Source organism: Micropterus dolomieu, linkage group LG22, assembly GCF_021292245.1.
Source record: "Micropterus dolomieu isolate WLL.071019.BEF.003 ecotype Adirondacks linkage group LG22, ASM2129224v1, whole genome shotgun sequence".
Lineage (NCBI taxonomy): Eukaryota > Metazoa > Chordata > Actinopteri > Centrarchiformes > Centrarchidae > Micropterus > Micropterus dolomieu.
In genome coordinates, this window is record NC_060171.1 from 8436767 (window position 1) to 8464234 (window position 27468).

The 27468-nt window shown below is 39.2% G+C and overlaps 1 protein-coding gene across 3 annotated transcripts in view; it reads right to left on the reverse strand.

The window, feature by feature from the left end:
- Window positions 1–27468, reverse strand: part of LOC123961384 (unconventional myosin-IXAa-like) — a 153894-nt gene that overhangs the window by 44188 nt on the left and 82238 nt on the right. For 2 of the 3 annotated variants that reach the window (XM_046036728.1, XM_046036729.1), the window contains exons 7-11: window positions 23318–23418; window positions 22569–22695; window positions 17125–17214; window positions 9068–9184; window positions 6638–6772 (exon numbers count right to left, since the gene is read on the reverse strand). In XM_046036728.1, coding sequence (XP_045892684.1) covers window positions 6638–6772; window positions 9068–9184; window positions 17125–17214; window positions 22569–22695; window positions 23318–23418 — 570 coding nt within the window. The remainder of the gene's footprint in view (window positions 1–6637; window positions 6773–9067; window positions 9185–17124; window positions 17215–22568; window positions 22696–23317; window positions 23419–27468) is intronic. The other variant, XM_046036730.1, reaches the window with a different exon arrangement.

Below are 27468 nucleotides of genomic sequence, written 5' to 3' on the forward strand. Positions count from 1 at the left end.
TTCTCCCTCCCTCACCGCCCTTCTCCCTTGTTATGACAGCAGAGTGTTTTTATTGAGCAGACAGGAGGAACAGCGGTGCAATCATTGAAGCTGGAGCAAAAGAAAAAGGCTAGAAACTGACATAGACACAGACAAAAAAGAAGACATGCTTGTGTTTTCAGTAAACATGCTCCTGCACTGTATGTGGGGTTTTGCTTTTTGTGGTCCAGCTAGAAAGAGCGCACCTGGGACTCTGTCAACCAGCATGACTCACAAAAATGACTTTACAAAGTAATGAGCTGGACTGGAGTGGAAAATCTGCATCAAAACTTAGCTTCCAAATCTATGAAAGATTAACTTTATCAGTTTTACCACTCATATAATAAAGAGCACATTTAGTTATAATCTTCCAGTTCTTATTAAGAAGGGAAGAACATCCTTTATAGAGTCCCCTGGCACTTACTTCTGTTACTTACTTTAACAGAGAACTCAATAACAGTAGGCAGCAGGAGTCTCCCCTTCTATCAGATGAAGGTAAACCCGGCCACATGTTTTTTATTTCTTTAGTGAGTCAGGACATCTCACGAGTTAAACACGATACCATGTTTGCCTAAGGCGGTGGCTGTCATGTGTTTTCTTACTTTGATATACCGTCCTCATAGAGAAAAGAAATCAAGCACCAATTGGCATGTTGAGTGTAAACACTGGACTCGAGAGTTGCACACACAGACACATACAGACACACACCCTCCTCCATCTCACTGAGGGTTGTAGTTGGTGTGGTCCTATTAGCTTTGGCGGCTGTTCCGACGGTAAACACACACCACTGTTAAGACCAACTGATTGGTCGAAGGGGGGTGGAAGGAGCCTCGAGGAAGGAGAAGAGGAAAATCCCCCTGATGGAAAATCAAAATTACCTTTCAAAGTCAGAATGACAGACACGGAGAAAGATGTGGTTCACACTTGTTCTCACAAGTCTTTATCAAATCATCAGATGCTGAAGTTTAGTCAAAATTTCAACATATATATGCATATATTTTCTCATCCTAGCTCGACACCTTAAGCTGGATTTATAGTTTTGTGTTAAGGGGTTATGGTGTATACACACTCTTTGAGTGTAGCCACTGCTGCTACAACGTGTCTACACAAGATAACCATCATTTTCAACAGTTTTCTGACAGCAGACCAATTTGAAATATTGCAGGGAGTAATGCAACAGTCAGCAGCAGACACAGTGAGCTATTTGATAAAGAGCTGCAGGCAACAGGCTGCACACCTCCACCTTCTCAGCCAGTTAACCAACTCCTTTCACTTTCGCTGTTCGCAGACTTATGTTGTGGGCAGCATAAAGTCAGATTATGACTGCTCACATAATAATGGAAAATATTAATAACTGCCCAACAATAGTTTGTTTAGCTGACCCAGACTTGTGCTCTGTGGTATTAAAAGGCATTTGCTGTTACCACCAGTAACTACAGGTGTCTCATGCAGCTTCAAAACCGGTTGTTTAATATATCATGCCAATCAGAGTTACATTTACAATTACAGATTTTAACCATCACTCCTCAGTGAACTGCCTCATTGGCTGCGGAGAGAGCATTTTCTAGTTAAGTAGGCCTATATAGTAGCCTATGTAGATTTATCATTATGGATTTAGGCCATAAACCATGTTTTTAGGAGTCTCTTCACACTGATATGATAAATACGTTAATTTTGTAAAAGTTGATAACATTAAACAGTAATAGGCCTATGGCAATTATTTTTGAAATCTGACCCCCACAGTGTCTGCTTAGAAAAATTCGTGCACTTGAACAAATGTAGTTAAGGACACCTGACGTAGAGGTCAGTTAAATAATAACCTACTTCCATTGGTGGTTAAAAATAAGTTTTCATAGTTTGGTAAGATCCTTTGCCCCAAATAGCCAAAAAGACATCGGTGCATGACAATATTGCTAACTTTGCTGGTAACTGGTTATTTATTATACTATATACTATGATATCCCATATAATTACCACCTGTTTGAATGTAAATAGGGATATGATTTCATATACAGTCTAGCTTTTCCAGTTTTCCCAGTCCAGTGCGGCTGCCAGAGTCTAATCTGTTCCACCACATACGTATAAGATATTAAATTAATATAAATAAGTGATTTTAGGAGGTTAAAAAAGTAACTAAGTAACTTTTATTCAAAAATTTTTAAATGAGCTTTTTACTTTTATTTCTGTAGATTTTTATACCAGTAACTTTACTTGTACTTAAGTAAAAGTTCATCAGAGTACTCATACATTTACTTAAGTCGAATATTTTTGTACTCTTTCCACCTCTGATACTATCACTTCAATCAGAAACTGTGGGGAATATAATTAACAACAAATGTTTGCACAGAGGATTTCAGTCATTTCAATGTTCTTATTTCTGCTTCAGTTAACTAAAAGAGAGTTTTCAGTATCTGGATTGAGTTTGGTGAGTTTTTGTAAGCCAGGAACATTTCTATGTCTTTTAAAGGTAACTGAGCGCCAGCAGTTTAAGGCTCAATACAATGCAACAGATGAGGTGTGCTTTCTCTCCTCATGACGTCAAACTGAGGGTAGAGGGGGCCCGCGGCGTGAACTGCACAACTTTATTAAAACAAACACAAATCAGTAGAGATCTGGCAACCCTCGATTAGAAATGTATACCAACCTGCCTCAGAGGGGCCCTGAGCTCAGCACCACCTCAACTGTTGTCCTGTCAAATAAACTCAAGAGAGGCAGAGAGCCAAAGGTTTGTAGGACCCCAGTGATTAAAGGATAATAAACGTGAACTCTCTCTAAAACAATGTTGGGCACCATCCTGTGAGGGTGTGTGTCTCAGCAGCACTTTGACACTTATTAGTTGAACATAACATGGGAACAAAAACCTTCAAGTGAAACGTTCAATCAAAGCAGAGATAGTCATTGAGGAGCACAAAATGACTTTAAAAATAGAATTTAAAAGTAGAAAGCTATTGTTAACAAAAACACTTTTTATATATTATTCTCTGAGCTAATGTTTTATTTTTCCTATAAAACAGATATTTGCCATTTTGACAAATATCTTACCAGTTAATAAAGAAAAATGTATATTATTTAACATGAGTCTACAGCCATGCTAGCAGCTCTGGGAGGCTGTAATTAGACACAGCACTGTTTTCAGCTAAATGTTAACATCAGCATGCTATCATGCTCACAATAAATAATAATAATGTTTATAAAGGTATAAGGTTTTTCATGATGATGACTATCTTAGTTTAGCGTGTTAGCATGCTAACATTTGCTAATTAGTACAAAGATGCTCTATAATAATAGATAATGCATTACCAGTTGCGGCAGTGGTATGAAATGGTATCCACTTCCTATCTCCCAAGTGGTTGTGGTCAAAAAAGGGTACAATATTTACTTTGGTGAGTGATGAAACCCACATGACACAGATACAGAAAATGACGCTTAGCTGAATTGTCTCCTTCTCCTCTTCCTATTATTTTTATAGTATTCTATTTAATGTATAGTTTTATTATCTAGCTTTGATGGCAGTTACTTCAACTTGTCCTTGTATGACCATTAGCTTTAGCAGCGGAGAATTCAGAAAAAAAAAAGGAAAGCCCCAGAGCGCTTTTCTGTCAATTCATTTAGAGTAACACAACCTGTTAGTACATGTTACATCCTATTCTGTGTGTGTGTGTGTGTGTGTGTGTGTGTGTGTGTGTGTGTGTATGTATGTGTGTAGGGCCTGAGGGATAACTGTCAGAAACAGATAACCGAACCATTAGTGCATCAGCAGTCTGTGATCTTCATTCAGGGTGAAGGGACCGCTACTGCACTCGTTCACTGAAACACTGCTCTTTTTTTACACTCTATTCCTCTTCTAATTTAGCCTTCAGCGATGGGCCCGCCTGCTACGTTGCCACGACCAATCATGGTTCAGTATGAGAGAGACAAGAGCTGACAGCTACTGTGAATCAGTCCAACTGATTTGGACTCATTAACAAAATCTCTCTTTTCCTCTCACTGCTCTCTTGCTTGTTCTATGAAAATGATTGGGAAAAACATAAAACATGCGCACAGAATATTAAGTGTTTTGGCAGTTGGTATATGAATAAATGAGCATAATGAATATATAATATAGCTGGTCAGGGATTAGTGGTTAAGTAATAGTCATTTTGAGTGGAAGAGAGAGACAGAGCGGAGCTGACGTCTCACTGATCAGCACAGCAGTTATAGCGAGGAGAAACAATGATGAAATTACATGAGAAAAGAAATAAAAAAGAAAGGCAGAGTGAGGTCATACAGAGGCATAAAAAGTAAACAATAACAAACAAACCAAACCCAGTCAGGAAAAATGTACAATAATCTAAACAATCTAAAAAGTGTTGCTGGTGTTAGCAGCATGTAGCTGTCAGCGACGCTCGACTCCTGCACTCTAACCCAGCCTGTCAGCCTATTCTGGTCATTTAGCACTTTTCCGCTGACCTTTTTACTTTAATGAATGTGCATGCTAACTTAACCAAGCAACATAATTACAGCTGCTTGTACTGTAATGTCGGGTGGGATGTGGCTGTCTAGCACAAAAGCAATCATACAAGGGAATATTCAACTTGCAAAGATGGGTTGCTTGCATATGTTTGCTTAGGATATAAGGTAAAACTACAACTTATATTAAAACTTTATCTTGTTAGATTTATAGGGTTGGCCCCTCAGAATTAAGATATCAGAGTATTGTTGAGGGTTTGTAAGACAGGTAGTGATTGTCAGAAAGCATATATGTTAAATGTAATTAAAATGCAAGTAAATAAGGCAGGTTGATGGACACAGTGGGCACAAAGAGAAGTAATTTTGAGCCCTTAATCACAAAATACATAGCAGTGATAGAGCCACGTTTCAAATTTTCATTGAAAAGCTGTCTCAGATCATTTTCCATGATCACATTCTGGCACTGAAAGCAAAAAAACTTAATCTCATAAACTAAGTTCATTTGCAGATACAGCAGTATAGCAGACAACAGAATACAAGATAATGCAACAGAAACAAGCAGCACAACCTTATTTTGTTCTTTGCTCCTTAGTGCTGATTTTTCTTTTTTACAAAGCAAATTTGTTGTTTTATTTGACTGGTAAAGAAGTAAGCTTTGACTGTTACACTCATTGCCAGTTGTTGCAGTTAACGCTAGTAGTCTAGAGCAGTGTTTTCCAACCTTACTAGCGGTTTACCCCTTCAAAACTATAATGTTTACTTGCATATATCTATTGATTGTGACCAGTTCAATCAAAGAGTGATTTTTGTTCTATCTCATAATTTTTAGAGGCATGATTGGGTAAAATTGTCAAGTAATTCACAGGGGGGAAAAGGCAGGATTAGAGGAAAATCTGATGAAAATAATAATATTTCAGGTAGCAGAAAAAACCCAGCAGTGGTGTCAGTTGAACATTATGTTGCAGTGGTAATCGCTACTGGCAGATTTGCATAGCAGTTTAACGTACGTTTTTGTTTGATGTATATTGTCTGCTATGTAACAGAAGGGAGTCACAAACTCAATTTCACTATATAACCTGTTATATTGTCACAAAATAAATCAACCTACCTACCTAACAACCCTCCTCCACATGTGGCACACCTGCAGCTGAAAATGGAATTGCTATTTCTGTGTCTTTTCGGCGACTTCATAAAACATAGCCCACTGCTGATGGAGAATGTCAACAGAGCCGACACATACGGTAAGAGAGAAACTGAAAGAGGCAGGACGTCGCTGTATTTGCAGCAGAGGTGGAGTGTGTGTCCATGTGTGGAAAATTGAGAACTGAAGGGAAAGGGAGCAGATTCAAATAGGCTAGTGAGTACACTAGAGTATGAATTACAATTAAAAAGGACTACATAAGAAACAACCTACTAGAAATAGAAATACATGTATACCCTGCTGAGCAGTTTACAGTCAACCAGTGACTAAGAGATCTAACTCTGCAAGAAAGCAAATAAGAATATTTATTAAATATTAAACTATTCTTTTAAGTGATACTTCTTCCTGTCATGATGGCAAATGTACTAATTTATTTTTTTTAATCATTTTGGTCAAACTCATTTATGGTACCTCATCTTTTTCTTATCTGTAATCAATCCCTATTATTGAATTTGTGTTATCCAATACTGTTTTCACAGTTCTATAATTGTCTGTAAAAGGCTAATTCCTGTCTTCAGCATCATTGAAAGTGTGTTTAGAATAGTGGGCAGAAGAAAATGCTGCGCATCAGATTTAACCTTATTGTAATGCGTTCAGAGCTGAAGAGGAAGCCATCTCTTTTCACCAGTTTGACATATGATGGAAAACTGCAAAATCATTCAGGAGGGCCCATTCTTCACTGCATCAGCTGAATCAATCAAAAGCATAATGGCATTTTTGACAAATGTGTAACAGCCACAATAATGTGACAGCAGTGCCAGTGCAGTGACGTCACAGGATACCAAGACACACCGCAGCAGATCGTGTATGAATGTTTTTGTGTAGTTAATATCGTCACAGTGGCAGTAAAACACAAAATGCAATGACGTGTTATCAGCAGCTACACTATAGTCATTGTCTGGATGAAATAAAAATGGTAGAACTGGCACGGAGAGCAGAGGAAAGTAGAAGAGATTTTAAACACTCAACCTGTTCTAATTTGAAGATGTGTTGGTTGAAGTAGTGCTGGAGCCGCTCGTTGGCGAAGTTGATGCAGAACTGCTCAAAGCTGTTGTTCTCATAATCCTCAAAACCAAAGATGTCCAGGACTCCGATGGACAGAATCTGGTGAAAAAGCAAACAGCTTATTGTCTTTCCATATTTTACACATTTATGGGATTGTAAAAAGACATGGAAAAATATCCTCTAACAACAGTGTAAACATCAGTAAAAATATAGATATCTTTTTATTGTGTTCCTTTTTATATGCCATTCTTTATGGCTACAGCGACCCAGTTGCCCTCTGGGTGTCAGTAAGATTCATGTCATCATATATCGTTAATATGCACCATCTGAAGCAGGCGTTCACTCAAAGAGGGCCTTCATTTATGAAATGGACTGTAAAAGCTGTTTCCAATTTAATTTAATTTTATCCAGCAGTGTTTTATTTCTCTCCAAAGGGCTGTTTTTTTTTAATCTAGTGTGAAAACATACATGAGCACACGCTGAATATATAAATTGTTATCTGTACATAAGAACAATGACCTTGACAGAAAGTGCAACCTCATCGACCCCCCGACAGCACGGAGGGAGGGTAAACACATGCACACAGAGATGATGTCAGTGCCAAAGGAAACATGCACGCTCACATGCGCGCGCACACACACACACACACACACACACACAAACAAACACAGTACTGGGACAGCAGAAGACCATAGGGGGTAAACTGAGCTGAAGGAAACTTGATGCCATCTGCCCAAATGTTCTTGGCACACAAACGAACTAACACACACACACACACACACACACACAATGATATGTTTCCTAATCCTTTAGATGACCCCACAGGGTCTGACTTGCCAGCTGCCACTCCAACAACACGCACACAAATATAACACCACTCCCTGCCTCTGGGAGTCGAGGAAGTCCGGACGCCAGAAAGCAGAGAATCAAGTCTTGACTGACAGAAAGACAGGCAGATAGAAGCAACTCATGCTCCCCATCATGAGTCAAACAAATGGGAGGGAAGACAAAAAGACCATAGGGAAGACATGAACAGGACAGAGGGACGATAGATGCAGGCTCTATGTTGATTTAGGAGATAAATATTTCTCCTCCATCAGTATAACAGGCCTTTTTCACAGTAGACACATGTGTTATTTTACACTTAACGGTGGCTCTGTTCCATTTAAGGGTATCACTTAGCCTCATCAATGAGCCAGCATACACCACCACACAGCCCTGAAACTATTAAAGCTAAATGATGTGCAGCCCTTATTAGTATCATCATTTACAGGTGGGATTTTCCTCCTAATGTGTGCCATCAAAAAAGCCTATACAGTACGCCCATGTAATGTTTTTCCTGTCCTCTTACTCAAAGTGAAGTTGTGAGTGTGTGTTTCAGCTTAGTAATAATAATAATAATAATAATAATAATAATAATAATAATAGTAAAGAGCCTCCAACTGGCTCAGGGGCCTTGTGATTAATTTACTGGACCTTTGCCTGCTTGCTTCTGTATTTACTGTGATATTGTGAGACAGAACACTTTCAATGAGACATTTATAGACTACTTGACAGATATGCTGACTTATGCTAAAACTAAAACTAAATAAATATTTTCCGTACATTTCTTGAAAACATATTAAACATGAATAGAGAAACACGAAGTTTACTATCTAAGGATATTCTGCCTACAGTTTCAACTGGCTGATTCAAAAGTAGCAAAGGCAATTGGAATACTCTGGTTGGTGTGTGTGCAATAAACAGTTAGCTTGGGCTAGTTAGCATGAAGTGCAATTACTTGAATAGTCACAATGTGACTACTCAAACAAATAAACAAAAAAGGATTCAGATATATTGTATTTAACAAAGCAAACAAACCATCTAATCTATAACCTCAGTTACGTTTTCCACGTGGTGGTAGTGCATTTCAGCTAGATGATTCATTGAACTAGTATAAACTGACTTTAACATGTGGTTAAAGGTGCTTTCTTACAGTGAAAGGGCAATACTGAAATAGAAAAACTGTCAACATAACAACTTCAAAACCTAGAAAGTTCACACTTGATGTTCAAGACCTGTTGCTTACTTTAATTTCTTCATGATTAATTAAAAATGTATTGCTATTTATTTTATTTACTTAGAATTTACTATAAATTCTATTGTTTTGATATACAGTATATTAATATTTTTATACTATTAAGTGTGTATTTATTTCTGTGTTTTCTTGAACTATTAACTTCTTTTAAGCAGTTAACAAGATGCCAATATGTTGTTTATGTTACTGGTTTCATAAAGTTTAGAGAGAGAAAAAAAGTTTAGTTTGAGTGCAAGGAAATATCTATGTACAGAAAATGTAGGTGTGATTCTGTATGTGAACAAATGAGACGTCTTTGAGAGTGTTTTCATTCCTACCTTTGAATTGTCCTCCAGGTCCCTGTTGTTTAGCAGAGCATGGTTGGTCCTGAACACAATCCAGTCAAACAGCGCGCTGTACAGCGACTTGGCCATGGAGTCCCTCACCGTGCCCGCCTATACACACACACACACACACACACATACAGAACATAGATCAGTTTCTTCCTGATCAAAAACAGATGGATTTCTTAATCTGGAACAGGAGCAAATACTGTTTAAGCCCACTGAATGTGTTTTATCATTCTTACTCACAGCCTCAGTGCTGTAACTCTCCCCCCAACCATTTTTATTTCACAGTGGCGGTAGTGTTGTGATGGTGACCCAGAAGTGTTAAATGAATACAGAGGGAACACTTATGCAACCAGAGAGTATGCAACCTGCTCTTTTTCTTCATCAGCATGGCACAAAGTAATTCTGCAGCAAGTCCACCGTTACTGGTTATTTCTTTAACAGCTATCGTGGGTAGCATATGATATAAACCTGCCGACATCACTATATCAAACCCAGATCACCTGCCAACTACAGTAGCTTTGCTCAGAGCAACAAGACAAATACAACGTTAATGCTCCCTTTCTTGTCTCTGGAACTGGATCAGTGTCATATTAAATGTGTGAAGTGGGGAGAGAAGAGGTCTAATGGTCTAATGAACTACTGCACAGGGACTGACTGAGAGAACAAAAAGATCTAGAAACCACAAGGAAGCATGGATAGGCGGCTCAGAAATTCTGTGGTGAACTATTAATTAATGGATAGCGTTTTAAATCAAATGAGATAATAAGATATAATTTAGATCAGGCCACTATAGAAATCTAGTTTCACAATCGTTTTAGTCATTTATCAGCAGAAACGCAATTTTAGATGATGAATTCAATATATTTACATTTTAAATCTTTGGAGAGAGACAGGATAGTTGTCTCCCTTGTTTCTAGCCTAGATTCAAAGCTAAGCTAGCCACCAGCTGGGTCTACCTTCATATTTAGCATAACATTACACACCAGAGTGTTATCAATCACCTCATCTAATCAAATTATAGAACTAACCAAGATCCATTAATCAATATTTTGTTTATTATCTGTGTGGCTTTCAGTCAGGATACAAACTAGTATAGCACCATTCTGTTGAAATGACCCAACTAGGTCTAATCTCTTTGGGGACAAATCAATCCTAACAATCTGCTAGCCACTATGCTACTGTAATTTAGGGATTTAGGGACATGCCAGGGAGCTGCATGCTGTTGTTATTAATAAATTGTTAAGGGTTTATAACAACACCCACTTTGTATTTAGTGCACAAACATGGGTGCTGTGTTTAAGCTCCTAGTGTTCTTATGTTTGGTAGTCTTGCTGTGCGAAGTGTTGTAATACTTTAGGTGTTTTCAGTCAGGGGCCAAAAACTTAAGTGCCTCCAGACCCTATCACTATCTGGACAACTTTTTTATGGATCACTTTTTGATCCATAAAAAACAACACTGCCAAGAAGAGCTATTATTACGCCTCAACAAGCCAAAGAGCAGCTATGCTCTCTCTTTAGACAAGATGAAAGGCATGCTAAGCCAGCATAAAAAGACTTAAATGGCGACTTGAACACCAGAGCACGTTCTTGGGCAGCAAGAAGGGTTGTGATTGAATGGAGAGTGGAGTAAGACAAAAGAAGCTTCGACTAGGTAAAATATTTACACGCCAGGAACCCCAAAAAAGTGGTGCATTACAACAGAGACTCGAGAGATTTGAAAAGACCCTGCTCGGCGTAATCCAATCACAGTAGAATTAATTTCTGAAATGGAATAGGAAATGATGGGTCAAAAAACCTCCGGTGAGTGAAAAAAACAAAACAAAATCACACTTTATAAATACTGAGGAACCCATAAAACCTTGATAATTCCACAACACTGGTTAACCTGCTAATCACATACAGGGAAAGTTGAAACATTGGCATCAGAGGGTCTTTATGTCAAATACAAACAGTAATGAGAACAACAGGATGTTTGGTTTTGCTCAGAAAAAGAGTCAACCCCTGTTTCACACAAAACATGTAATCATGCATAGTTTATGTAAAGCATTACCATCCTACCAAACAGCTCAACAGAAAGCTAGGGACTTTTACATCTGAATGTAAATAAACAATTTCTATCGCTGAACTTGGCAGGATTACAAATAGTGACTTCATCTTTCTACATAGACAGCTAGTTAAATTCATGACATATACTGACAACAAGCATGGGTGAACTTCACTGAAAACACCTTATTTGGGGTCAAAGCTCATGAGAGTGCAGCAACACATCGAACACATGTCGAACTTACAAGTTTTTTTGTGTGTAAACAGTTTGTAGCTCTGAATCAAAATAGAAATACTTTTTGCATATTTTCAAGACTGGTACTGTAAGTTATATGTTCACAATATTTGAAGTCTGTCTTAAAACAATAGTGAGATATCCATGTGAACTTTGAGACAGGTTTTGCTCGCTGTAATCATTCATCATTCATAATGGCCATTAAATGATCCCTTCCTAGTGAACTTCCAAATTCCACACAAATTCCACTTTAAAATGTATTTTTACACAGAATGAGGACAATGGATTTTGTCCCCCATCACTTGCATAGACATTAATTTGGGAATGGCCAGAATGAAGAGGAGGAATGATTACAGAAAGAAAACTTGTCGCAATAGACATATGGGCACCTGTTTAAGTTCTGCAATTAATTATGAATGCATCTTTAATTGCATTGCCAGGTTAAATATCTTTAAAAGATTAAACTTTAAATATCATCTATACACTGTGTTTCAGAGAGATCAGACAAATTAAAATTTACCAGATGAAGTTGAAACAGACACTCAGACTCACACTACCAGGACATAAAAACTGAGTACACAATAATGTCTTAAATCTGTTACATAACAATAAAAACATTCCTCCTCCTTCAGAGGCCTTTGTGGGACACAGTGAACCTGATCAAGCCCCGATGCGGATGCCCTTCCTTTGCAGGCCTGTTGAGGCCACATGCAGCCAACAGCCGTGATAAAGCAGAACTGTGCATTTTAAAAGCTGCCTCTTCACTCCTACATTATTTATTGTTTATGATATTTTTAGCAAGCACGTCTGTGACGTCCCTGCTCCCACAAAGTTATGCAAGATTGTTATGAATAATACAATGTTTGAAAAAGAATCACAATTTGAATGCTCCAGCAGGAACTCAGGGGATCGGCAGATGTGATGTGAACATTTGACATGCTCACTGAGCATGCATTGTCTCTGTGTTTGCCATGTAATTTAATTATTCACCACAATGGGACCAGTCACGAACTAGGAGGGAACATGGCTGGAAGCAAATGAGTTTTACTGGAGGGCCACCCAAGAAACTGACAAAATAATTAGCGGGACTTTATCAGAGACTATTGTAAACTGTAAACTGTCGGTCCTGGCTGTTAAACCAGGTCTTAGCTGGTGTTTGTAATTATAAGGCTCTGCTGAGGGGAAGTTGTTGCTTTCTTTCCATGTCTTTCTTTCTTTCTCCTGAAAACCACAGGCGGTGTGAAACACCAGCATGAGCTCACATTGCACGTGGCCTGCTAGCTTCCTCGCTGCAGGATGTTTTGTGCGTACCACAATATGCCAATCTGCATATGTTTTTTATTTTTATTTATGTAGTAGGGCTGAACGATTAATTGTTTTCAAATCAAAATTGCGATTTGAAAGAACGCGCTTAGCTAATCGTGAAGACGGCGATTAAAATGTTAATTGCGGGTTAATTATACAGCATATCTGACCGGATTTAAACAGTCGTGCAGTTACAAATTCATTCTTGCTTGGCGTCATGCGCCTCCTGTTACGGTCCTACTCACCAATCAGAGCGGGCACAGGGCACGTAGATTTTACAACAACAAAAGAAACTGGAGGAAAACGTGACAAAGGCAGCGGCTGTGCTGCGGTTTTGTCGGGCGTCAACTCATGTGTTTCAGCAACAGAGCGTTTTAGCTGCCCTACATTGTTAGCATGTTGTTAATTTGTCATTTTGGGTGCTTCAACTATGGATAATGTTTGTTTGTGAGCCCGTTCGTTCCGCTCTGTTATTTTGAAAATTGACTGGATTTTCTATGTCCTTTTGTGTCTGACCTCCTGCCTGGTTCATCTGCTCTGTGCTACTTGACGTGGCTTCCATCAAAAATAGATTGGCAGTGAATATTGAACTTTAGCAAAACTTAAATTAAAAAAATCACAAATCGAATCGAAATCGCAATATTTGGCAGATTTCCCCCCCCCAAATTGTTCAGCCCTATTATGTAGTTTTTGTTTTTGTCTATGTTTGTCCATATACATGTATGTCAATATATGTGATACATTTTAAAGTCCCCCAACAATGGGAGATCAGCTCTCACTAAAAAGCTTCAATAACTTTGAAACTGTTCCTAAAGAAGCAGAACTTTTATATTAATACAAAGCATATAAATGAGCCTCTGAATGCTCACTTCCCTTCCCCATGTCTGTCTAAACAGGAAGAAGGAAGTGGTGAGGTCAGATTATCTGCAGGCACATCAAAAAAGCCAACATCAGACAGCACACCTTATCTTCTCAGACATGGGCTCACATGGTATGTCTACCTTAACAGACATACACACGCATGTTATCATGAACTTAAGATGCACGCTGATGTTTTTCTCACACCTCAAAATAACTTCTAAACCCGAGCTAAACCACAGAGGTCAACATTATTTGCACCCAACATGGTTGGCTGAAGGCTGGTATTACCCATAATTTTACAATAAATGTTACCAGTGATAACTTGATAATTGCAGTTTACAAAATGAGGTTAAACTGTGATACAACTGGTTTGCATAGATTGCTTGCGTCAGTATAAATCCATATATTGTAGTTGTCTTTATAACTGATTTCTGTTTCATTTCTCTCTATTCAGTTAAATGCAAATAAAAAACTGTATAATGCAGATTTACATAATATAGTATATAGCAAACTAATAATTTACAGCCATGCCAGCAGCTCTGTGGGGCTATACTTTGGCACAGTGGTGTTTTAAGCTGAATGCTAACGCCTGCATGCTATTATGCTCAAAATGACAACATTAACATGTTGATGTTTAGCAGGTATGATTACCGTGTTAGTTTAGTGTGTTAGCATGCTAACATTTGCAAATTAACACTTACCACAAAGCACAGCTGAGGCTAGTGTTAATACGTAATAGTGATAATCAAATCACACACACTCGCACAACATCAGAAATCATCTCCAGCATTGGGACATGTACTTTTAACACGAAAAGAGCGGATAGTCTTTCTCGTATACGTACCAAAATTACTGGTAAAAGGAAGGATGAATTTGCTCTTTTTCATTCATATATGTTCTAAATATGTGATTTGAAAACTATCCCTGATACCCCAATCACAGGGCATAACTGATAATACAAGCCTAGATGTTATTTCTGCATTTTTTGAGTGAAGAGTTGCCTTCTTAAAACAGAAGCAGTGTGGTGGCTTTAATCTGAGGACCTGTGTGAAAAAGAATTGAAGGCGGGGTTCAAAACTAAAATGTTCCATTTCCGTGACACATTCACCGGAGCCAGAATAACAAATTCAATTCCATATTCTGAGGTTATCAAGCACAGCTTCCTTGCTTGGATGGGGAATTACATTTACTCTCATTATTACCCTGGAACCAAAACCAAGCAATTCATAAATGCATTCCACCTGACTCACTTAGGACCTCATTCAAAGAACGTTGGCTGAAGTTTGAGATATCCGAACCTCTATTCTGCACTCACACTGAGGTTCAGCAGGTCAGATGCCTCACCAAAATCTCCCTATCTGTGGGTGGATGGGACAGCTGCCTAGCACACTTTATCAACCTTTCTCATCCAAGTAGGAAGAAGTAATTTCTGAGAAGAACCAGCAACATTTGCCAGGTTCTTTTTTCCATATTTCCTTTGTATAAAAACAGGCGTGTTATGGATTCCACAGGTGGCCTCAACTCGATCCCACGGTCCTCAGTCATATCAGGGCAGGGCTTCACTTTCGTTGCTCTTGTGGTGGGTGTGTGTGTGTGCTCTTGTAAATCTATTTTGTGAGGACCACTTTGAGTGTCAGATATAGAGTGAAGAAATTTTTGGAAAGTGAGAACATTTTGGTCTGTCCTTACTAGCTCAAATGGCGGTTTCAGGCCGAGTGGGGGGCTAGGGAATATGCATTATGTAAATGAGGGTGATGACAAGTGCAGAAGTGCAAACTTGCATGGTAGGTATTCCTTACCTCAATACCTGCTAACTTGAAATGAAGCGGCTATAATTAATATTGTTGTATTAATAATGGATCACAAGATTACATGTATGTGAAAAGAGTCCTTCGTAGTGTAATGTGATGAACCCACATATATTTATCAGCTGACTCTGCAGTCCGCTTTACCTCTGCAGAGCCTCACAGCATCTTTTAGCTCGTTGCTTTGGGTTTTTAGCCTGAAACTTTACAGTTCCGAGATGCAGCTCTTTCAAACCACTGTATGGTACCTGCTCAGCACCAAACTATTGACAGTCAAAGTTAGTGACTATAGCTGGTGAAGAAAGTGGAGCATGTAGCAGGTAAAGAACCAGATATTTCCCTCAGCAGTTAGTACAGTCCAAAAACAGATACTGAAAGATAAAGCACTTTGACCGTTAAAGTAGAAAAGCGCTATATAAGAGCAGTCTATTTACAGCCCTCAAATGGCCAAAACAATTTAAATTATTATTTAAAAATTATTATTTTCAATGCTGGGAGAGAGCTACAACAATATGTTATCAGGCAATCAGACTATTTTCCTCTCACCTTTTCCCACCTTCTCATCCATTTTTTACTCATCTGGGGATTTCCTGTATGCTAATCTATGTTTGTCAATGTTTCTGTCAATAGGGGGCTTTCCGAGATTGAAAGGTCTCTGCTTCATTGTCTTCAGGAACTTCTATAACGATTTGCCTCTTGCTCTTTTCAAGATAAGGCCAACTTGTAAAGGAAAGGAGGGAACTTCCATGGAATGACACCCAGAAGTTGCAGGACAGGGTTTATCATAGGTGAAGCCCTTGTCCAGAAGTTTCTGATCACGAACCTCTGTTACACAGCTAGTCTAGAAAAAGGGCTATTTATGTGTCTAAAACATGTGTGACTGAGACAAACAGAGACAGACTCAGGATCTGGCTTTTGGCCTCTGTACTGTATATTCCAGTGGAGGTTGCACATTCCTGAGACCATACCACATGACTGGAGGGATAGGGGGGGTGTGAGAGAAGGAGCAACCATTGTTGGGCTAAACTAACCCGTGGATCAGATGGGGGTGGTGGTGAAGCAGAGCATGGTAACAGACTATCTATGTGTAGCATTTGCTTCTTCAGAAAAAAGGCCCTGCAGACATGAGAGCTGGACCAAATTCTATTCTATGCTGAACCATCAAAGGCTTTGAGGACAGAGAGATGAACATAAACTACTGCATATTAATATTCACTAGAACAATGATAGATCTCAGAGGAGTCTATCTAGCTCAGCTGAGGCATCCTGGAGGTAAATTTCACACACGGAGTCCAGAGGGCTGTATGTACAGGGTTGAGTCGCACTGTTCCTTGACTCAACAGGAAACAGGAAGTAGCAGAGGAAGAGACCCCTATCAAAAGAGCCTTAGAGAGAAGTGGTGGGGGCTGGGGAAGTGCCACAACAAACTCCCCAGACAAGCCCCAAAGCATGCACACACAAACACAGAGTCTCCCCTACAGCTGACGCTCTTCATAACAAAACGCTGGGCGCCAATATGCTTTCTTGAGACTGACTGGAATTTACACAAGACACGCCCTTACTACCACCCTTTTGACTATCAGCAGCAAAGAAGAAAGCTATAAACATTTGCTAAAAATGTCCCTTAATGTTTATCATCTTCTGGGTTTTGATAAATGTGTGGTGGCAATGAAAGTCCAGACAGGCTCACAGGGGTTTTACCAGTAATAGTTCATCAGTTTTAGTAGGTCAGATAAATCTGTGTGTTTGATGTGGTGCTGTATGTGGATATTGGTGGTAACTATAAAGGTCACCTCAGCAAGTTTGTAGGGTACAATAAGCCTCTCTCCAACAGTCATCGTCTTCCTGGTTGTCAGCGCTTCCAGCAGCATCTCCTCTTTGACCTGTAGAGGAAACAATACAAGGCCAAGGTCAAGATCAGGGTTTGGTGTCACTTAGAAATTGATGCTGGAGGGATTTGTTGTTTAAGGTGTCACCAGTTAAGAATACAATGAATTCATACAGTATCAGGGTTAAAATATACATCATAAGTATTATACAGGGCCACTGGTCATGGCAAATGTTGAAGTGAGAGTTATTTTTGGGATATTCTGGCCTTTATTTGATAATCTGTCAGTCAAAAGTGACAAAGCCACTGGAAGATAACATACAGCAATGGTCCAGTCCAATAATGTCCCTGGGCATTATTTTATTAAAGGGGTTCTCTGGGAATTTAAAATTGCACTGCCATAAAGCCAGATGACTCACACAAGATTAAAAAAAAGAATTTGCATTTAAGCAGTAGAGGCCAAGACATCAATATTTTTAGTTCCTTGTAGGAGACAGTCTCCAAAAATGCAGAATCATGCATTTCCCCACAATGCCACAAACCTTGATGATAGATACCTGCTCCATACCCACATTTGTAATACTTGCTGTTAAAAATGCTTGTTCTCCAAGCCAAAGCCGAATTTATTATGATTATTACAGTATTGAACTGAATATTCTCAGACTTCACAAAGCTCCCTCCAGAGCCACAGAAGACTTTATTTCACAGATAGAGGTATGTTAAGTACTGTCCGCAATGTATAAAATTTCATTTCAAATATTTATTTGAAAACAGCTGCCAGCTGGTCATGACTGACCAGCTCGACAATATGAGGATATACTGAGTCCCATTACACAATATAGATATATCTACAGGTAGAGAGTTTGCTACCATATAATGTTTAAACCAAGGTAATTATTTCTTTAATATCTCTGGTTGTATTAGACAATTTCTGGAAATGTTGCAAAACAATGAGCGGCTTTTTGGCAATATCTGATTTACAGGATCAACATGATCAAGAAGTATCTCAATCTATCATGTGTTTAGTTCACCGGGAATTTGGTCATTGTAATTACAGCATGAGCAGTTTCTCAATCACAAAAACACAGTGACAGAAGAGTTTAGTAGACCCTCCAGTCTATTAAACGTCTGCTCACAATAACTCTGCTGCTTCTAACTGACTTAGCTGGCCAAGATTAGCACATAAACAATGCTCTCTGTCCTCACACATACAGTACAATAGTATGTGGCCTTGCATGCGCACAGACTCTAAACCTGGCCCCAGACAAACCATTGATGACAGGGCCACAGTGGGAGAAGCAGATGTCACCGCACACCTCTCCTCCATCTACAGGGATTATGGGATTGGGCTGAACAGCTGCTGCTGAGACCACGTGTGTGTGTGTGTGTGTGTGTGTGTGTGTGTGTGTGTGTGTGTGTGTACATGTGACAGCATATCTTTGTGTGATTGCCTAATGTCTTCATGTATAAAAGGCAAGGGTGTTAATGTTATAGTTAATACCATTATGGATCTAGTGTTGTCAACCGCCTCCTTTGTAAAGGCTTTGACATAAACATGGAAGGAAAGACAGGGGGGGGGGTTGGCATAATCAGACACACTGCCTGGTAATCCCTCGACTAAGAGCAAAGCCTATTCTGCCTGGTGATTGGTCTTTAGCCGGTACATTTCCATGTATTGCTTGGTAACAAGCTTGCTGCTCAGTCTATGATCACAGCTCTAATAACATAATACACAGAAGTTTATGAGCACTGGTTTTGGGGTCAGTGATTCTGCTCCAAAAAAATTTTTTCTTGGACATTAAGACGTCTAAGACACTAAGAGACATATTGTTCTCTCTTCTTTCTATATTTGTAAAAGAAAACGCTACCCACAAATGTATTGATCCTAAGCACCACCTCTTTCCCTCAATGCACCAATCACAGCTATGCAGGAACTTGGATAACACTGACTTTGTCTTCCTGGTCTAATGCTTCTTCTGCCTAGTCCCTACATTTTCGCAAAATGCTACAAACAACAAAGACAGTTTCGATATGGTAAAAAACGTGTTGACCTTATTCATTACCAGAGTTAGCTAACATTTACTTCAGCAGCTCGCAGTTAGTAACCTGCAGTAGGTGGTAAACAGTAAAAACACTGCTGTATTGTTGACCAAACCTTGGCCGTCTTTGCAACGGTAACTTTTCAAGACAGGAGTGATGGGTGTTGAGAATTGGTCTATGGGTTGTTTTCACTTGCTGACTCAACTAGTCATTACAGTCACTGTAACTGGTTGAGATGTTCAATAAAACTTATTTTGTTCACCTTTTACTCCTAAATAAAACTGTAAAAGACAGTGTAAACTATTACATGAAATTGAAGTAGTGTCGTAGAAGGCAGGAATTATTCTAGAAATTAGGAAGCTGGCTCTCCGCATCTGGCAACAGAGGCTTGAAGAAAAACGGTATTGTATGGTTACTTATGAGGAAAATAAAATCAACAACCTGACCTGACTTTATCAAAAAGTATTAGCCTACATTAGGTTGTGATGAATGTGATGAAGTCTAAAGATGCTGTTTTGAGCATTAAAATACCATCAGAATGTTCTTCTCACAGTGAGCTACTCTCTCTGGACTGATTACCAGTTTGCACAGAAATGTTTTTGGTTAGGACGAATCACTCAACTCTACAGCTCAAAAGGATCCAGTCTGTCAGCTGTCCATCAGCTCCTACAAGCTCTACTTCCTCCCCCACCTCCACAGGAAAGAGGAAGTTCCAGCCAGCTTCATTCCTATTCATTCATCAATTCACACTCATGCCAATCAGCTCTCCTTGAGAGATGCTTCACATTAGTGCAACATAGGAATAGTGCGGGCAGTAGTTCATATCCCATCCTGCTTAAAAGGTTGCCCATTTTACATATCTATGTGAAGTACAGACTGATTCCAAAATTAGGGTTAGAAGGTGCACTTTAGCTGAGCTTTCCCTTGAAGCCTTGCATGACTCACACACAGCTGCATTTAGCAAACCTCAACAACATTTTTTCAGCCATTTAACAGCTCTCATGGAAAGAGTCTTAAAATAAAGTCATGTATCATCAATAAAAGGTAAGTGCTAAGTACTTTTGATGGCGCCTGTCCGAGCTATACATCCATCAATTTCATCATGCTAATTAAATTTTAAAAGACACTCAAAGTAACTACAGTATAAATCAAGGTAAATGCATGCTTTACTGTCAAGTTACAATTAAATTAAAGGTAAGTTTTTACCTTTTTAGCTCATGTCAAAAAATGTTTTAATTTCATGTGAATTAACTTCCAGGAAAACACCATTTTAAACAGTTGCAACATTAAGCCAATAAAACATCACTTTAAAAAAATATTATCTGGTCCTTCACTCCTCACACCAAATAACACTGACTTCCCATTGGCTGACCCCTCCAACATTATGTTTCAGCAGGAATTTTGCCAAATTAAAGAGTTAAGATGTCCAATAAAAAAAAATTTAATTGGTTTTCCTCCGTCTTTCTTCTTCTTTGCTTTAACAATGTTTATATGTCCCCAGGGACACATAGCTGCTGCCTCTGCACCAACTAACAGACACCCAAATAAACTTGAACTTAAAACACTAACCCTGAGCATGTGGCCAACATGTGGCCCAGCTTACGTCACTACCTCTCTGGACCTCTGAAGAGTCAAAGGGACCAGTCTGGATGTTAGACGGGAACCCTGGCAGGCTCTCCACAGTCATAACATCCCTGCTGTGCTGTTGACAGGAGTCTCCGGCACACTTCGGACATTGTTTTGTCAGCAACTCAACAAGCACATCCGGCTAATCGTTTAAGTTTGTAACAGGGACTGGGAAGTGCCACCATACCTCAGTCCCAAGGTAAATCAGAACAGCATGTTGATGTTTGAGCTGTCCTCACTGTGCACACTGATGGGTGTGTGGTCTGCACTCAGTGTCAAGAATGAACCCACATTCAGCACAACATCATAAATTTGTAAATGCTGCGTGGCACATTAACCCATGCCAAAATATGTTTTTCCATGTCCTTCATTGAGTTTAAAGCAGTCTAAACCCACAGACCAGGCTGATTAGTATTATGTTGGATAAGTACTACAATGTCTTATTGAGGTCAAGAACTGCTTTTCAGTTTGGTTTGGGTCTGTGCAGTACTAAAACAGAAGTGAGGTTATAAAAATACAATATTAAAATAAATTAAGGAACAATAAAGCAGCATGAGACTGTCCACAATGCACCGATACTGTAGTCTATGAATAGCCCGAGGCATTTTTACTTCTACAGTTAGACGATAAAATTGTTCATGAAACCAGAGGTTGGCTGAACTTCATTTTAACTTTGTTTACAGGCATAAAGTGCTTCCACTGAGCAAACTACTCTGCTTACAAATATGCAATTAGACAAGTAATGATTATGTTGAGCAAGCAAGGACGTGATTGGACAAGCACTGACAATCCACCAAACATCCACGCAGTAAGTGGGAGACAATTTACACCGGACAGGCCAGGAAATTTGAAACCCTTTGCAGGAACTTTTCACCTCAAAATTAAGGAACAAAGAGTTGCTGACAAGCATGCATGAGAGATTGTGTGACAGATGACACAATGGTCAAACATTGTTGAAGCTTGTATCAGTGTCCGATATGTTTTTATATTTATATATGTGATTTAACTATGCAGGTGATATTGGGACAACAAGGACTCGTTGTTCCTGGTGGGAAAGCACGCCTACGCAACAGCACACCAGCACAAGAGGTCTGAAAATAGCCTCAACACAAACAGTACTTTGTGGAAGCACTGGTTGGGACCTGAAGCACCTCTTAACTTCTGCTGTCACCACAAGCTGTGCTTGTATGCAGAGTCCTCAGCTCTCTAAAAGGCTTTTTGTAAAGCTCACATAAGGGATGTAAACTCTCTCAATAGGAATAGTGATTTCTCACAGTGTTTAAAAAAATACATAGTAAAAGGAAAAGTCATCAGCTCAAATGGATGCTACTTGTTTTTAAAAGTTCACTAAGTCCATGGAGTTTTAAGTATCTCCAGTGGGCATGTAATGGAATAACTTTGGGAGACAAAATGGCAAAGAAAGTATTAGGGAGAATAAACAAGCCCTGTGGTAAAGCTCTGCTCCAATTCTTCATTTTTATTATCCTTCAAAGTATTTTAGAGTATTGTATTTCAGCATAAAGTCAGCAATACAAAAAGTACTGTGTTTTTTGACTCAGACATGTAAAATGTGGCTTTTCTATTGGATTTTCGCATGAAAACTGGATTATTAACAAAATTTAATTCAATATTTACCACACATAGTTCCATAAAACATGTTCAATTTACATTTACTAATGGCCCTTAATCAAACTTTAATTTCATGACCCAGTGTTGGTGAAAAGGCTGCATCATGCTGCTCACCTCTAGCAGCTCTGAGACGATGGGCAGAACCTCTGGGTTACAGATGTCGATAGAATCGTCCCTGTAGGTCTTCTTCTTGTAGCGGATGTTCCCCAGGTGGAGGATTGCTGACAGCAGGGAGAAGATCCTGACGAAGAAAGGCACTCATTGTTAATACATTTAAATTTTTTTGTGTTTTTGAGCATTTTTTAAAATGCTTCCTGACTGACTGATGCCGGTTTACTTAAAGAATTTCAACTAAAATGCAGTCACCTCAGGGACTCTGTTCATCTCAAACACTATAAACATTTAAAGGAGTAGTTTGACATTTTGGGATACGCTTATTTGCTTTTTACATGACAAAATCGATACCACTCTTATGTCTGTTCATTAAATATGCAGCTACAGCTGGCAGCCGGTCAGCTTAGAAAAATGTTCCTTTAAATCTGGCAAAAGACAACAAAAAACAAACTAAACAAGCTCTGAGCTGTTGACGAGAGCTTGAGATATCATAAATTAAAATGGTTTGTGAGAGCATCAGATGAAGAGTTGGAGTATTGACATGAGTGATTAGTTTGTTTTATGTCCCGTTGCCGTCCCTAAACCACATCTGCTGAGCTTGTAATATGTTTCACAAAGACTCAGTGGGATACATTTTTGCACATTGATTCTACTTAAAACACTCCTCACCCTGATATGTAACAGACAGGGCAGAGGGTCTGTAATCAGGTATGTAAGTATAGTTGTATACATGACACAGCTCATCTTACTGTTTGCGTGTGGTGGGTAGGAAGCCGACCATCTCCATAGCCAGCTGCAGCCGCTCAAAGTCATGTTTCAGATCCTCTCCTTCCACTGTGAAGCAGTCCTGCTAGTGTCAGGTGGAAACACACAACCACAGCGAAAGAGAGGAAGAAGGAGAGAGACATCAGCATCACAGAGGGTTTTATTAATAATTATATATATACACATTATGGACAGTGAAGACTTGTGAAACTAATGGATGAATCTGCAGAAGCTAAATTACTGTGTGTGACTAAGCAGAGTTTCCCACAATATTTCAGAAATGAGGAGGGCCACTTGAAGTAAAGTGACAAGTAAATCTCAAGCCTTGACTTTCAAGTCCCAAGTCAAGACCAACAAGGCCCAAGTCCTTAACTTTACACATTATCTCACATACATTTTAACAAATATAAAAGCTAAATATATTTTAAGGTATTGTTTTTGAAAGGTATTCCTGTGATGTCCATTGCTTCCTGCTCATGAAACGTAATTGGCTGCTGTTGGCTTGACTCAAAGGAGAGGATAAACGTTTGATTTTCCTTCCTTTAAATACTTTATGCAATATCATTTTTAATCTTTGGACTTGGGGTGAATGCCAAGTCATTCCACATCAAGGTTAAAGCCTATGTCAAATCCAAGTCTGATTCTTAGATTTTGTTAAAGTCATGTGACATACCTCACACCTCAAGGAGCTAGATCAGACAGCAAAGGCCACATATTTAATAGGTAAGACCATCATCTAGAAATTAAATTGATTACAGGAGATAAAAAAGCAGCATGTCGCAATGTCAAAAGACAGAAAGTCTTCTGAGTTTATTTCATCTGGGGAAACCCTGCTAAGTGAATTAGTGCATTTCTGTGTAATTGGGAGACACTAATATGACAAAGTCATTGTAAAGGAGGGATGTAGTGAGGATATGAATATATACGTGTGTGTTTGTCTCCTCAGGCGCTCCGGTCGGTCAGCATGTCTCTGCTCCGGCAGAGAGCCTCTCTAAGGCTGTAATTAGCACATACCACAGCAACTGGCCAGTGAGAGAAGACACAGGAACCCATAATCCACACTCTAGATTGCCTCTTCTACATATTCAACACTCCTCTGCCGCTCCATTGTTTTCCTTTGGCTTAGAACTAGTCGGGAACTGCAGAGCCAACAAATGGCAAATTTCACCAGCGAGCTTCTCCAATTGAAACAAAAGGGGGTCTGAGGCTTCTCGAGTGGCAGTGAGACCCGGGAAAAGCCAGTATTCAAATTGCCGGGTATGTTAGACCTCAGCGCCAAGCAGATAAATGTGATACGTTGAAGGAAGTAGAGAAAATAAAGAGATCAATTTTGGCCAATTGAGAGGGAATACTTGGATCAAAAAACAAAACCTTAGCTTGGTGCTTTAAAAAAAAAAGAACTAGAGATGCTTGAGTGCAGCAAAGGAAATGATTAAGAAACAATCAGTTCTTTTTGCTTATTTTAAACAAAGACTCACTTCAGAAATTGAAATTGTAATTTCATGCCAGTTGCAACACTTCTGGTGCGGGCTTACACTAAATTGAGTCGAGTCAGGAGCCCAGCTGACGCTGCACATGGAGCTTTTTAACAGATCACTTAAGGATCCAGTTAAAACTTGTGTGCATCCAATCGAGGCTTTGCTGTTACTTACCATGACCTAATCATGATTTATGTTGTCAAGGCACCAAGGTCGATTTTTTGCCAAAAACAGCTTGCCCCCCCCTGCCACTAGACATTCCACACAGCCAAAAACCACAGACACTCAAACAGGCACAAAATGCAAAGCCACAGCCACAGAGGCCCAGAACCAAACACCCGACTGCAAACATCCAGAAAATGTTTGGTCTTTGGGATTTAAATAAAAAAAAATCTGTTTTGTTTATTTTCTATTTTCTACACCAGACGTTGCATCTGGACTCTGTATACACTTGTCACTGTTCAAAGTGCTGGGTGTCTCTATTTACTGCGACGTGGCCCCCCTTCACATTGACCAGTGGTGGAGGTCAAAGGTTAAATAGGCCCAAAGGGTTGGTCAGATGCTCAGACAGCTGTCAAAGGCTGCTGAGCTTTCTCTCTTTCTATGTGTGTGTGTGTGTGTGTGTGTGTGTGTGGGTTTGTGAAGACGGTGACATCATCTCCTTAGACAGTGAGGTCACAGACAGATGAGGTCACTGACTGACCCTTGAGAGAGACAGTGTGTCAGCAAACAGTGAGAGGGGAAGGTCGTATAAGGAAAAATATGAGAGGAAAGCCAAGGGAAAAAGAAGGACAGACAGACAGACAGAGAGAGAGAGAGAGAGAGAGAGAGAGAGAGAGAGAGAGAGAGAGAGAGAGAGAGAGAGAGAGAGAGAGAGAGAGAGAGAGAGTTGAAGTTGAAGAAACATTTTGGCAAATGTGCTTTTTTGTTTCCCTTGCAAGATTGAGATGAGAAGGGCAATAACAATAGCTAACATTTATTTGTATACTGTAGCACCTTTCAAAAACAATGAATTAACTAAACATAGATTTAAGGCAAAGAGAAGAATCACAGTGAAGTCCAGCACTTCTAAAGCTGACTTATTCACACGATGTATCTTGTTTGGTTAACCCCTTTCATGACTACAAATATGTAAAAACAATAATTTGTGATATTAGAGGGAGTTGCATGTACAAAAACAGTCGGTGATCAGTTAGCATGAAACTCCAACCAAAACCAGAAATGGTGTTTGTTGCTGCTTTTGTGCTAAGCTAGGCTAAGCGTGTCCTGACTGTAGCTCCATTTTAATTGCATCAGTGTTAATCTTCCCATCTCAATGTTGGAAAAAAAACAAATAAGCATCTTTTAAAAAAGTATTTTTTGGAGAAAAAAGTAGTCAACTGAAAATCTGTAGGCTGGCTCTGAAATGTTTGTAGCCGACTCTTTCTCAGAGGACAGCAGCTTTTAGCTTGGATTTGCCAAAGTAACAATGATTTCAAATGGCAACTCAAGAGTCACAGCAAAAAACATGAACTAAAAAATCATCTAAAGCTCCATAGGAACATGTCAAATCACTCCTGCAGCATAATCCAGTCCTCCAGCAATGATCTACATGTCCAAAACAATCTTCACACAATCTTCACTGTGCCACTAAATTGCTAAATATGCTTAACTTTCCCTTGGAGCAATGGGGTGCTGATTTTTCTGCAACAGTGATTTGAAAGATTTCCATTGACAGGATATATTTTTACACAATTTTTGATGATGACTCGGATTCAACATTGGAATCCACTGTGAATCCAGAATGACGACAGCATTTTAGAGCCCTTTTCAAGCATACAGGATATTTGATATTTAAAAGACAGAATTCTTTGGTACTCCTTCAACTGGATGAATGTGAAGCAGGACCTACAATAAGTGCTAAAAAAAGAACAAGTGTCCTCAGAAACCCTTTTCTTGGATTAAAGAATAGTTTAAAAAAAGTGGACGACAAAGAGCCAAAGTCAAGAGGGGAATAAAGTAAGACCAATAGACAAGTCGTATTTATATTAACCAACTCTAATGTCAAGTGTTTGCTTGGCGGCAAAGTGAAAGCAACATAATCTCCTATTAGGAGATACTGAATCCTTTAACCACACACAACAAATCCCACTGACCAAACATTACTCACTTGAGGCTGACAGTGGTAAGCTCAAAGGCCGGTGAAATGGCAAACACACACACACACACACACACACACACACACACACACACACACACAAAATGGACCACACACAGAGGGAAGTTTCAGGATGTGAAGCTTATATTACTGATCACTATTGAAACTTGAACGAACAGGATGTAAGGTTACTGCCTTCTGTATTCTCAGTGTTACTACAGAGACTGGAAATAATGACTTCTGTAAGTCATTTTTCTTGATCATTTGAGACCTAGTTGATTTATTGGCAGTGCTGAGGATATTGGCTAATACCAGTTTTCATTTCAGGGAAGTTTATTGTTCGAAATATGCTGCCATCTGATCTTTATCGTCTTTTGATAAGAAAAGCGTGTTCAACTGTAAAATGACCTGCCACCCTACATATTTAAGCTATAATTTTTAAAATGTTCATAAAATCAAACTCTGTTTTTGATACTATCTATTGTCAGTAACCAATTAACATATTTACATTCTATAATTA